At 39.1% G+C, this 13465-nt stretch overlaps 1 protein-coding gene across 3 annotated transcripts; it reads left to right on the top strand.

Annotated features, from left to right (window-relative positions):
- The first annotated feature begins 600 nt into the window (after positions 1–600).
- ndufa10 (NADH:ubiquinone oxidoreductase subunit A10) lies at positions 601–12880 on the top strand. Of its 3 annotated transcripts, none has more exons than XM_086124319.1 (10): positions 601–756; positions 1644–1812; positions 5397–5612; positions 5687–5773; positions 5851–5972; positions 11056–11132; positions 11647–11701; positions 11776–11861; positions 12493–12601; positions 12686–12880. In XM_086124319.1, the coding sequence occupies exons 1-10, from the start codon at positions 682–684 to the stop codon at positions 12752–12754; spliced, it is 1065 nt and encodes a 354-aa protein (XP_085980445.1). In that variant the 5' UTR covers positions 601–681; the 3' UTR covers positions 12755–12880. The 3 variants fall into 3 exon arrangements, with proteins under 3 accessions (XP_085980445.1, XP_085980444.1, XP_085980446.1); XM_086124318.1 differs by having other exon boundaries at positions 11053–11132; XM_086124320.1 differs by lacking the exon at positions 12493–12601 and having other exon boundaries at positions 11053–11132.
- The last annotated feature ends 585 nt before the right edge of the window (positions 12881–13465 follow it).

Below are 13465 nucleotides of genomic sequence, written 5' to 3'. Positions count from 1 at the left end.
ATCTCCTTCTCGGTCTCCGTGCCTTCTGCTCGAGAGTGACCGCCCCCGAAAACGTAAATCAACGATGACTTTATTGACACTCAGAAAAGCAAACACGTAATGCGCCAAACAGAAAATCAAGAGAGGAAATCACAAAATAAATTATATGGGGGCGGGGGGTTGTGAACACACAACAAAGGAACAAACTACACAAACAACTCCGAGACAGTCCAGTCTCCTACAAAAGGAAAGATGTTACCAGCCAAGTCTTGTGTCGTTATTAAACAAACACATTACGGAAGTCCGACAGAGCACGCAATGGTCAATCAGAACAAATTAACTCCAACATTCAGAGACAACCTTGAAAACGTTCACATTTGACCGGAACACATCACGAGGGTAATGATACCACCCCCTGTAGGTGAAAAGGAAGAGGCACTCATAATTTATTTTTTCAAAATCATCATTTATTCTAAAAAAGTATAATATAATAATAAATAATTATCTTCATATCGTTTACAAAATAATTAACCACGTCGGCCAATAACCGTAAAACCACAACAATAAAAATCAGGCAGTGATCAGCCACCTTCACGTACATCGACTGGGACAACACTTGTTTAAGGTCCCCGACGTTTGACGTAGAATTCAGTGACCAGTGTATTCAGGTCAGGTCGGAGGGGTTCTGGAGGACAGTTGATCATGGCCCTAAGGGCGATCCAGTTGGTCTTCCCTTCGGTGGCAACTGCTGTCAAAACCATGAATGTTGTTTGGAAGGTACGGACACAAAATGCATGGACGCTGATCTCTTTGGCGGTCTGCTTCGACAAGGACATGTGAAGCTAGGCTAGCTTCCCGTCCAGCCACTGTCACTACAGGCTGTCGCTAAGGCCACAGGTTTAGGGAGATTTTAGGGCAGAATCGCTTAATGACATATTATAATGCTACTTGTGGCCTTTGACAACTTTGAGACACCAAGATAAAAGTGACAATAAAGGTAGCTCTGTCGTTTAATGTGGTAAACCTGTTGTTTTAATGAAAACCTGTCAAAGTAAATGTTAACTACTTTCTTTACAATTTTTTTGTGCCCCCAACATGTGCTTTTGAATTTACACAATGGTAGCTTTATTTTAAATATTATTTCAAAATGGTGACAAGGAACAAAATTAAAAATCTAACATTGAATTAATGTAATAACGTTGTGTTTGTTTAAAATTCCCCGTCAAATTTCGGAAACAGGATTAAAAGGAAAATATCACCAAATTAATAAAAGTGGGGATGTATTTCTTATGCTGCTCTAATAATTTAAAATATATTCATATATTTGGGGGACAATGGCACTCAGAACAGGGGTCCCCAACCTTTTTGAAAACTAGAAGTACTTCTTGGTTACTGATACACATTTAAGAATTACACGTTTTCTCTAATTAAATTCAAAATGTTATTATGAATTATTATTAATAATTATATTCATTTCTGTGAAAACATTGATCATGTTAGTGTTTCTTTGTCGTACGTCTGCTCGACCTATGCACCACTTGAAAAATATCATCTTTGGCTCAATTACTTAAGTGCATAAGTTAAAAATACTATTTTCAAAAATGGTCAAAACATTTCTCCTCTTCTTGAAGCCACTATCTCAAATACTTGTATTGTCATCAAAGGCATCCATACACATGACGGCAGCGAGGAAGCTGGAGTACGGCTGGTGGGCGTATGCACTGGGCGAAAGGACCACACCGCGCTTGAAACAGTACAGCAAGATTATTTCGGTGGATGGAAACCTTGCGTCAGGCAAAGGAGCACTGGCACAAAAGCTGGCTGACAGGCTCGGTGAGTCCTCTGTGTTCACATAGTTACAGTTCTGCAAAAAATGTAATACTGTATTTAATTTCGTCCTGATACAATTGTGTGAAATTGGGGCCAATAATCAGTATCAGTTGAAACCAAAAATGTGTGTGTGTGTGTGTGTGCGTGTGTGTGTAATATATATAATCTTCCGAGTTTTAAAATAATCTTTAGGTACAGGTATACAGTGTTACTTCTACTTACGAACGTCTCTTCTTATGAAATTTTCAAGTTACGAAATGCCTCAACAGGAAAATATTGCCTGCATTTCAAGATACGAAAGGTAAAAATACAGTATGGGCTGCTACTCGCAGCTCTGAGTTTCCTGAACGCAACATACTTAGAGCTGCTCTGCCATTGGTTATTACTGAGCATCCTATTGGCTAAGAGGGACCTCTACCGTATGTGTGTAGATAGATAAATAGATAGATGTGTGTCTATGCAGTGTCTAAGCATCTCCAGCTGGTCCAGAATGCTGCTGCTCGCATCTTGACTGTTACTTGTAAGAGGGAGCACACTCCTTCTCTGGCATCACTTCACTGGCTCCCTATACATTTTAGAGTTATTTTCAAGATCCTATTATTTGTCTTCAAATCTTGAAATGACCTCGCACCACCTTACCTCTCTGAGCTCATCCGCCCCTACACACCTGCCCGGCGCCTCAGGTCTGCGGACCAGATGTTATTAGAAGGTACCAAGAACTAAACGGAGGCTCAGGGGGGATCGAGCCTTTTCCGTTGCTGGCCCCTCTCTTTGGAATGACGTCCCACTGAACATTCGGCAAGCCCCCTCGCTGCCCACCTTTAAAACCCGCCTCGAAACTCACTCGTCATCTTTGGCATTTGACTCGGCATGACTCAGATTTGATCTTAATTTTACTGTTTGGTGCCTTCTACCATCTTTGTTCCTGATTTATTGCTTTATTGTTGTATATATGTTAGTTGCTCCATGTCCAACACTTGGTATGCAGCGATGGCTGTTTGAAGGTTTTTTATAAAAACAGTTGAGTTGAGTCTTTGTCATTCGCCCCTTGGGCCATGAAGTGTTCCGATAGTTTTACATAAATATGAATCACCCAGAAAAAGTGTTCACCAGTCCGGCGATCGCTCACTATGCTGATGGTTGCCTTGGACATTTTTGAAGGATTGTTAAAAGCAGACAAAAGCAAACGCCCTTGGATCAGTTCTTTCCCAAAACGGCAGTCAAAAACCTCTTCTGAGAGAGAACTTGGACTAAAGAGGGCAAAAAAAAAATTATGAGGACACAGTTAAAAGTAAAATGACCATCATTTTTATTCTTTACGCTCTTCTTTGTTTTTTACATTATGCACAACTCTCATTTATTGTGTAATAAACCAATTGTAAAATGTAATTGTTACATATTTTGATGCATTTTTATGCTTTAGAAAACATTTATGTCAGAATTTTTGGAGGGGGGGGGGGCTTGGAACGGATTAGGGCATAGGTGTCAAACTCAGGTCCTGGAGGGCCGCTGTCCTGCATGTTTTCCAAGTTTCCCTGTTGCAACACACCTGATTCAAATGATCAGATCATCAGCAAGCTCTGCAGAAGCCTGACATTGAACCTGTTCATTTGAATCAGGTGTGTTGCAACAGGGAGACTTGGAAAACATGCAGAGCAGCGACCCTCCAGGACCTGAGTTTGACACCTATGGATTAGGGCATTGATAGAGAAATCTATGAAGAAAATGATATCATGTTTAAAGTTTCATTTAATTTGGGCCTTTATAGACATTTTGGTGTGTATTCAGCGCCCCCAAATGACTGTGCGCAAGGGTGTCGGCCGTCTCGTGCGGAGGGCTTTCTGATGTCCACAGTAATCACATTACCGCAAAACGGTGCGAACGGATAGAAGGAGGCTAGACTTGGCCTGGGTGTGGGAGTAAACAGTTTAGTGTTTTAGAATATCAAAAGACGGTTTGGGAACTGGTTATAAGTGTCGCGGCCCAGGTGAACATTTGTCATCTGCGAAGTCTGCGACTTGCTTGTTCGACTATCTGGGGTTCAAAGCTTGACAAAAGTTAATCGAATCTCAGACTGAAGGGGGTGTGGTATGCAAATATCGGGGGCAGTGTTTTTCTTGTATTTTGCATATTCATTCATCATCCGAACCGATTCATCCTCACTAGGGTCAGAGGGGGTGCTGGAGCCTATCCCAGCAGTCTTTGGGCAGTAGGCGGGGGACACCCTGAATCGGTTGCCAGCCAATCGCAGGGCACACAGACACGAACAACCATCCACGCCCACACTCACACATAGGGACAATTTAGAGTGTCCAATCAGCCTGCCATGCATGTTTTTGGAATGTGGGAGGAAACCGGAGTACCCAGAGAAAACCCACGCAAGCCCGGGGAGAACAGTCAAACTCCACACAGGGAGGCCGGAGCTGGAATTGAACCCGGTACCTCTGCACTGTGAAGCCGACGTGCTATCCACTGGACTAGGGCCACCCGTATTTTGCATATGTAAAGAATAAAAGTTTTTTGAGTGTGATTTGTGGAGCAACTGCCATCCCTTGCTCTGGAAAATCATGCTTCAATCAACTACAAAGACAATCTTTGCTGAGACAAGTTCTTTGTTTAACTTTTTTTTAAACTTGTCTGGGTAAAAACTCTGACAGGCATTTACATAAAAAATACATCTCTACAAAATATTCTCGTTAAGAAATTTCTTCCAGAAGCAATTAATTTCATAAGTAGAGGTACCACTTTATTGTCAATTGGAATAGTGACAGCTTAGTTTTTTGTTGTATAAAGTAAGGTTTTGGGTTTGTGTGGTGACATAAAAAAATATTTGTTTACTTGTTTGAACCACTTCTGCGCTGGACTTAAGGCCCTATAAAAAGGTATCACATTGGGATACCTCTATCCAAATAAAGAAAGTAAGAAAATGGATGAAATTTAGGTAGAGTGGCTGCCTTTCCAGCAGCTCCTATATTTTGTTGTTCTACTTCTTCCTTTCATAACTTTGCTGCTGTGAATTGGGAATTTCTCCATTGCGAGACTAATAAAGGTTTTCTTATCTTATCTTAAACACTCTTTTTCTTCTAAATGCATAGCTGAGGTATATGATATGGGTGGGACTGGAAAGCAGCTAATCAAAATTAAGTGACTCAGCAAAAAATGTGATTGGGACATCTTTACTCATAATAATTGGTTTTATTAGCCCTCACAAGCAAAATGTGCAAAAAATGTAACTAATGTGGTTCTGAAAGAAACAAGGTTTAACAGCCTCTGGATATTGTAATCAGGTTTTTTACTGTATTTGAGATTTTAACATGTGGGAACAAATTTGATTTTTTTTTTTTTTATAAATTTGACCAATTTTAACATTGGCCGAGTCACAGCATTGATGAAATTGTAATTTACCATCTTCATCACTAGGTGGTGCCACAACTGTTACATGTTGTGTTTTGATCTTAAACAGAACACACACAAAAATACTCTCTGGGATGCTTTGCTGCTGACCGCTATGGTGCATTTCTTCTGTTTGGCCTCACAGCGCACGGAGGTTCATTCCCCCCTGAGTAAACTTTGCCGCGTTTCCTCAGGCATGCTCTACATGGCTGAACCCGACACTTTCTACTTGGACAAGATGTCAGGAGAGAAGGAGCCCCTCCCTGTCGACTACAATGGAATGTGCAGCCTGGAGAAGTTCTACGCGGACCCAAAAGCAGCCGATGGGAACAGCTACAGGCTGCAGCTGTGGATGTACATCATGCGCCTGATGCAGTACTCGGACGCCCTTGAACATCTGTTAACCACAGGTACCGTAACGGCCCATCGCAACCTCCGTTTTCTACCTTCCCTCTCATTGAGATTATGTTGCCTTGCGTCAAAGGCCAAGGTGTCATCCTAGAGCGTTCGCCCTTCAGCGATATGGTGTTCCTGGATGCCATGTTTGAACAGGGCTATATCAGGAAAGAGTGTAAGTGCCAATTTGTCATAGACGTCACGTTTTCAAAGGTACACAGGCGTGTGGTCAACACTGCTTTCCACTCGCAGGTGTGCAGCACTACAATGAGATCAAAAACATTAGCATTTGTGAGTTCCTGCCTCCGCACCTCGTTGTCTATGTGGACGTACCCGCCGAGGAGGTGCATAAGAAAGTGAAACAAAGCGGCAAGGTAAGACTCACGAACTTCATTGGTCAATAACTGCTAAATCATCATTTATGATGGGACAAAATACTTCATTTTGTTTTTTTGAGGCCATTTCAAAGTTGACACGCTGATGTGTTTTTTATCATTGGAGTGATGCAGAACCCAAATCCGCTTCAGCTTAGAGCCAAAAATTCTCCCTCACAATTTTCTGGTAACGCGTTCCATCATTCATAGCAAGTCATACAGGTCCTGAATAAGTAAAGCCGCCCGAGACAACAATCACCATGACTGTTGGTTTTCCCCGCTTTGATATTTAATATCATCAAACAAATTAAACAAAGATAAATCAAGAAAACATAGGATGCAGGTTTTAAATGGTGATTTCAGTCAAGGAAAAAATATATTCAACGCTACCTGACTCTGTGTGAAAAAGCAAAATTTTCAGATCATTTTCATTGACCAGAGCGAAGTCTGATTACCTCCAAACCTGTTCAGTCAATAAATCACCTAAATAGAACCTGTCTGACAAAATGAAGTCGGCCGAAAGATCTCAAAAAGCTCCAACAAAGTGCCATAATCCAAAGAAATTAAAGAACGGCTGAGAAATAGAGTAATTGACATCTATCAGTCTGGAAAGGGTTAAAAAGTCATTCCTTAAGCTTTAGTACTCCAGCAAATCACAGTGAACCTTCTCAGGAGTAGCCAGCCAGAATTCACCCCAAGTGACGACTCATCCAGGAGGTCACAAACTGTCTAAACTGCTGGCCTCCCTCACCTCAGGAAAATTCAGTGATCATGACTCAAAAATGAGGAAGAGGAAGGACTGGGCAAAAATGAGATCCTTGGTAGAGTTCCTAGGTAAAAACCACTGCTGACCAAAAAGAACATCAAGCAAATACATCAGAATGATTCCCAAGACTTTGAGGCGAATATTCTATGGACCGACGAGCCGAAAGTTGAACTTTTTGGAAGGTGTCTGTCTCGTTAGATTTGTATCAATATAACACATTTCAGAAAAAAAGAACATCATACCAACAGTCAAACATGATGGTCATAGTCTGGGGCTGCTTTGCTAGTTGAGGACCACGTGACCAGAAAATTCTATGGGAGAATTTTGGGCCATTAGTTTGACACAGGGGTGCCCGACCGTTTTTGACCGAAAAGCTACTTTTCAAGCCAACCAACCGTATGCGATCGAAAGCTACGCGCGTGCACACACACACACACGTAGGTTAAAGGTAACCTGCTTTTTTAATTCATTTTATTTTTTAAAATACTTTTTTTTGTGAAAGTGAAACTGTTAGGATGCTTAAGGTGAAGGTGAAGTGAACGTTAACACAAAAAATATATCATACACACAGAGACACACAGATCTTTTTATTTTTTTTATTATTTTATTTTTTTCCCCACGATACTCCCCGCAGTCGACTTGGGACCAGTCTGTGGTCTTCCGATCGATCGCGATGTTGCTGAAATAAAGTAATTCTGCCCAAAAGAAATGGGCCAACATATCTACACAGCAATGCCAAAGAGTCATTGGCAGTTGTAGCCAACGCTTGATTTCGTTTGTTCTTGCTGAGGGTGGCCCAACCTGTGATCAGCTCTAGCGGGCTATCACCTTTTCACTCATTCCCTGTTTTCCCTCAAGTAACAGAATGTGTGAACACTCTGGTTTTGCAGATACAACTTTTTGCACAGCATTTCGCACACATATACCGTATTTTCCGCACTAAAAGGCGCACCTAAAAGCCTTCCATTTTCTTAAAAGCTCACGGCGCCCCTTAAAATCTGATGCGCCTTGTGTATGGTTATTACAGTAATATGTCGACCCCAAAATGGCTCCTTTCTAGAGACATGCTTACAACGCAGAGTTCACACTTAAGGCAATCGGGTTATGCAGGTTGAACACGGAAATAGAGCTGCAGCAAGAGAGTTCAACGTTAACGAGTCAACGTTATAACTTGCTGTGGGTAAAGTGAACTGTGTCGCTGCTTTATTAAATAGGTGTTACTGACATTTGACCGTTCTGTAGCAACGCCACTCAACAGCTAAGCTATCTTAGCTGTTGTCGTTTGTTCAAAGCTTCTTTGATCTGTGACGTGGGTTGCGTCGGCGCTGATTGGTTGAACCACGTGCTCACGCTCATTCGCGCACATTTCCTTGTGACCACCTACCTGTTTTTGCAGTTTTTCATAATTATTTTGATAGAAAAGCTAAGTCAACAACTCACATAACAGAAATAAGACTAAGAACCCAACGCTCCACCGATGCCTTTAAGCAAGACCTAGAAAAACAAAACTGGACCGAGGTCTACTCAAACGAAGACCCAAATACAGCGTTTGAAGTATTTCAGTCTACCATAATCTCCTTATATGATAAACATTTTCCATTAACTAAAGTCTCCAAAAAGTATAAAGACCCAAGTAAGCCATGGATAACGAAAGGCATAGAAAACGCATGTAAAAAGAAAAACAATTTATATAAATTGTTTTTAAAATTGAGAACTGAAGAAGCAGAAAAAAATATAAGACCTATAAAAATAAACTAGTAAATATTATAAGAACCAGTAAAAGAGATCATTATCATGCACTATTAGAGCAGAATAAAAGTAACACACAAGAAATATGGAAGATACTTAACCAAGTAATCAGAAATAGTCCTAAAAAAATGGATTATCCAGAGTATTTTATCAAAGGCAAAAATACTATTTTGGAAAAAACTGCAGAAATAGCAACTGAATTTAATGAGTATTTTGTCAACATCGGCAGTAACCTAGCAAAACAAATTCCTGATCCAACAAACTTGTTTGAAATAGATAGATATGTAGAAAAAGACTCCTCCACGATGTTCCTTACTGCTGTAAAACAAGAAGAAGTATCAAATATTATAAAAACTTTTAAAAATAAAAAGTCAACTGATTGCTTTAATATTGATATGACAATAATAAAGCAGATTATAGAATATGTAGTGCGACCTTTCACGCACATATGCAACCTGTCATTCAAAGCTGGTATCTTTCCATCAAAAATGAAAATTGCAAAAGTTATTCCAATCTATAAAAGTGGAGAAAGACATCGGTTTACAAATTATAGACCAATATCACTACTACCACAATTTTCAAAAATATTAGAAAAACTATTTTCTCGCAGACTTGATAGCTTTATACAAAAGCATGCGCTGTTAAGTGAGAATCAATATGGCTTCAGGGAAAAACGGACCACCTCAATGGCAGTTATGGAGTTTGTGGAAGCAATAGCCACTAATATAGACAACAAAGAATTTACTGTTGGGGTTTTCCTAGATCTAAAAAAAGCTTTTGACACAATAGATCACAATATATTATTGAAAAAACTAGAAAGATATGGCATTAGAGGTGTAGCTTATAAATGGATAAAAAGTTATTTAGAAAACAGATATCAGTACGTGCAACTCAACAATAAAAAAACGAATCAACTGAAAATCACTCACGGAGTTCCTCAGGGGTCAGTGCTTGGTCCAAAACTATTCATCTTATATATAAATGATATCTGCAAGGTCTCAAAACAATTTAAATGTGTCCTATTTGCTGATGATACAACTTTCTACTGTTCTGGAATAAATCTGAAACAGCTCCTGACAACCGTAGAAAATGAATTAAACAAATTAAAAAACTGGTTCGACAGAAATAAATTGTCACTTAACCTGAAAAAATCGAAGTTAATTGTTTTTGGCACAAGACCAATCAAACACCAAGCTAAAATTATGGTAAACTCAATTGAGATAGAAAGAGCGTATGAAACCAACTTTCTCGGATTAGTAATAGACTCAAAACTATGCTGGAAGCCACATATCGATAACGTAAAAAGAAAAATAGCCAAAACCGTAGGGATCCTCTACAAAACCAAGGAAGTGCTAAATAAGAGATCTTTGTACACATTATACACTTCATTATTATTACCATATATGACCTACTGTGTGGAAATATGGGGAAATGCCTGCAAAACAAACACACTCCCTATTCTCAACCTACAAAAAAAAGCAATTCGAATTATTAATAGATCAAAATATACGGAACCCACAAATCCACTATTTATCAAATTAAATACGATAAAATTTTATGACCTGGTTGACTTTAAAATCGCCCAATTAATGTACAAAGCACACAATAACCTGCTCTACCAAAACATTTTTTTTTGGCAGTTTTTCGAAATTCGAGAAAGCAGCTATGATTTAAGAGGTACCAACTTATTCAAAAAACTCAAAACAAGAACAAACATCAAGCAAAGAAGTGTATCTATCAAAGGTGTTAATCTTTGGAATAATCTCGAAACGGGCCTGAAAATGAGTAAATCGCTTGCTGAGTTCAAAAACAAATTCAAAAAAATAGTACAAACAACCTACATCAATCAGAGTTAAAATGATAAATTCAAAACATTAAATATAATGATAAATCAGAACTAAGTTGATAAATAGAGAAAGGTATTGAAATATCCATTATGAAATCAAGAGAAAATTGACACAAGAGTGTCAGGGTGTGGAAGTATATAATCCCGATACAAACCAAAAGTTGTAAAAATATCACGGTTAAGGGTAAAGTATGAGCCTTAATGGAGACTTCTTTCTTCTTACTTTTTTCTTTTCTGATTGATATAAAAATGATTTATTAGATATAATCACATAACGGGGTAGGACTAGATAAGTTTTTTACTTCTTCCTACTCCCTTGAACATAATAACTGTGTTGAATGAAGATTGATTTCTTTCTTTTTACTTTTTTTATCTACCTTATTTTCTGTCAAATTATTACTGTATATATGTTTTATGTTCAATAAACAAACAAACAAACAAACAAGCATAGCTTCATCTAGTGGATGCACTGTAGATTGTGTTTTATAGTGCGGTGCATCCAATATATGAAAAAAAAATTACAAAATAGGCCATTCATTGAAGGTGGGCCTCATAATCCAGTGCGTCTTTTACTGTGGAAAATACGGTAGTTCGCCTAGCACGCAGTCAATTCATCATGCCAATCACCAATGATGATATTTTCCTGTCTGAAGGGAATTTAATCTGATGTTTTGAATGTATTGATGTGAAATGGAAACTCTGTATTTGTATCCCCGAAGCAGCATCTTCAGAATGTGCCGTTGGCATATCTGAAGAGCATTGAAGACAGCTACAAGAAGACCTTCTTGCCACAAATCAGGTGGGTAATGCATGTTGATGTTGCTTTTTTGCTGAGGTCGAAAAAAATAAAAATTAACCTATTGGTCATTGTTTGTTTCTATGGCAGTGATTCCCAACGTTTATTGAGCCAAAGCACACATTATAAGTTCGAAAAATCGCACGAACAAAACTGGCACAAAAAGAGGGTTACGCGTCAATGTCGTACTTTTTGCCATCGAATAGAAGATCATTTCGGTGTTCTTTCTGTCACTACAAGTTGCTGGCCAAGATAGAGGGACAAAGATCCAATATTTGTTATGAATAAATAATTTTCTCACCAATTAGGTGAAATTTGATAATTTCCCGCAGTACACCATGAGGGCTCTGATGGCACACGAATGTACCCTGGCACACTGGCTGGGAATCACTGGTCTATGCAAACTAAATTAGTATTAAAAAAAAAAAAGATGTACATGCATTTGTTGACCTTGAACACGATTTTGCCGAGTTGTGCATCAGCAGTTTACTGCAAGTCTTGGCTTTTTGGCTTTCAGTGAAAAGTCTCAGCTGCTGGTTTACGACGCGACCCAAGCCCAAGACTTCGAGAGGGTAAAGGTCACTCACGAAGAGGCATCTGCCAACTGTCTGTGGTACAATTAATTGACATTTTTTCACACCATCAGGTGGCTGAGGACATCGAATATTTGAAGTTTGACAAAGGCCCGTGGCTGGAACAGGATGACGTCACTTACCATCACATGAGAATGCTGTGAGATGTCTATCTTTGAAATGCAACTACAGTGAACCCTTCAAATTCGTGGTGCTTGGGGCCAATGCAAAATGGCAAAGATTCAGAAGTAGTTGTAATCTTTTGTCGCAAATACAAGCTACTCCACCCCATTGGCACCTTGGAAGGAACAGGGCATGTGGGCAGGCTATTATGATGTAGCGGGAAATGGAAAGAGGTGAATTTTTCAATGAATAGTTCGTATTTAGGTCACCGGTCACCAATCCCTTTGAAAGTGAGAGCTACTTCTTGGGGAGTGATTGATTCGAAGGGCTCCCAGTTTCATGCACCCTTCTGAAGTTTGTTAAACAATCTTGAATTATCTGTTAGTAATTAATTACTTGATGTTTGTGAAGGCCCTGACCATGAAATTATTAGGAAGTCATTTAACGTGGTAGGAATTGGATAAATAGCAATATGCAAGACTTTTTCGATAATTTCTGCAAATATTAACATTTTCAAATCATAACGTCACCGGTGAGCTATTTTTAGAACAAATTTTGGTTCGACAGAAACATTTGTGGGGGAGAAAGTTGTATCGCATCGACAGGGTTTCATTGTATACAAGAAAACTAAGAAGCGTTGTGGCTTTAAGCACATTTGCTGTTTTCAGTGTTGAAGACAAAGAGAAGGTGGCATCGTTGACCCATATACCCAAGTTTCTGCCTGAGATCACCATTGGGGCGCACGATTATGATGAAAAATACTACGCCTTTAAATCGGTACAAAGACAAGATGTGCTTATAGCTGCTGTTTGTCACATTACTGCCCAATTAAATTCTACTGTATCTTTCTTTTTTTTTAAGCTTCCTGGGAAGAAATATGCTCGGGGTTATAACGCAGACATCGGAGACAAATCCATTTGGCTCAAGTGAGGAAGATCGCTTTCTGCCCTCGCCATTGACCAATCGGCTCTCAGCGTGAGATATTAGCATCTTGTCTCCACTTGTACATCCTATTATGTATGTACTGAAAGAATAAATTTTCTCATACACATCCATGATGTGATGTCGGAGGGAAGTTATTGACATACATGGGCTGCTTCATTGACAATCGAATGAGACCCAGAAAAAAAAAAAGAAAATCTGCCTTACTAAAGATAACAATGCTCATTTTCAGGCGTAATAATTTATCAAAGTTTATTATTGTGGTTGTACATCCTACTGAGCTCTATTGAATTGACTCATGTAACTAAATGAGGTCATAAAAATTATAACAGCTGCGTTTGATTGTCATCTGTTATTATATGGCGAGCCGGCCCGACCTAATGTGGCGCCTTAGGCGACACTTTATGTGGCAGCCGTCTACAAAAGAGAACTAATGCATTTAGATTTACTAAAGAAATCTAATGGTATTGTTCCCATCATTGACTGAATGTCTCCAGTAAAATAACGCCATGCAATTTAAAAATGTAATGTACAATTTATCCATCCATTTCCCGAAATCGCTTACCCTCAAAAGTACGGGAAAATACAGTAATTTAATTCTTGTATTGTCAAATCTCAAAATGAAAGTGGGAATATGCATATCCACCTTGTATATATGACATACATTGTATTACTTTCTGTTATGTATCTTAAGCACAA

The sequence above is a fragment of the Hippocampus guttulatus genome, chromosome 11 (genome assembly GCF_054856545.1).
Source record: "Hippocampus guttulatus isolate MCC_2025c chromosome 11, RoL_Hgut_1.0, whole genome shotgun sequence".
Lineage (NCBI taxonomy): Eukaryota > Metazoa > Chordata > Actinopteri > Syngnathiformes > Syngnathidae > Hippocampus > Hippocampus guttulatus.
This window is presented reverse-complemented; position numbering and strand designations above follow the sequence as displayed.

Bases quoted from the DNA above. Each gene is read 5' to 3' on its own strand.
- ndufa10 (XM_086124318.1), top strand. From the start codon at position 682: ATGGCCCTAAGGGCGATCCAGTTGGTCTTCCCTTCGGTGGCAACTGCT. The intron at 757-1,643 runs GTACGGACACAA...TTGTCATCAAAG, and splicing joins CCATGAATGTTGTTTGGAAG to GCATCCATACACATGACGGC. The intron at 5,774-5,850 runs GTAAGTGCCAAT...TTCCACTCGCAG, and splicing joins GGGCTATATCAGGAAAGAGT to GTGTGCAGCACTACAATGAG.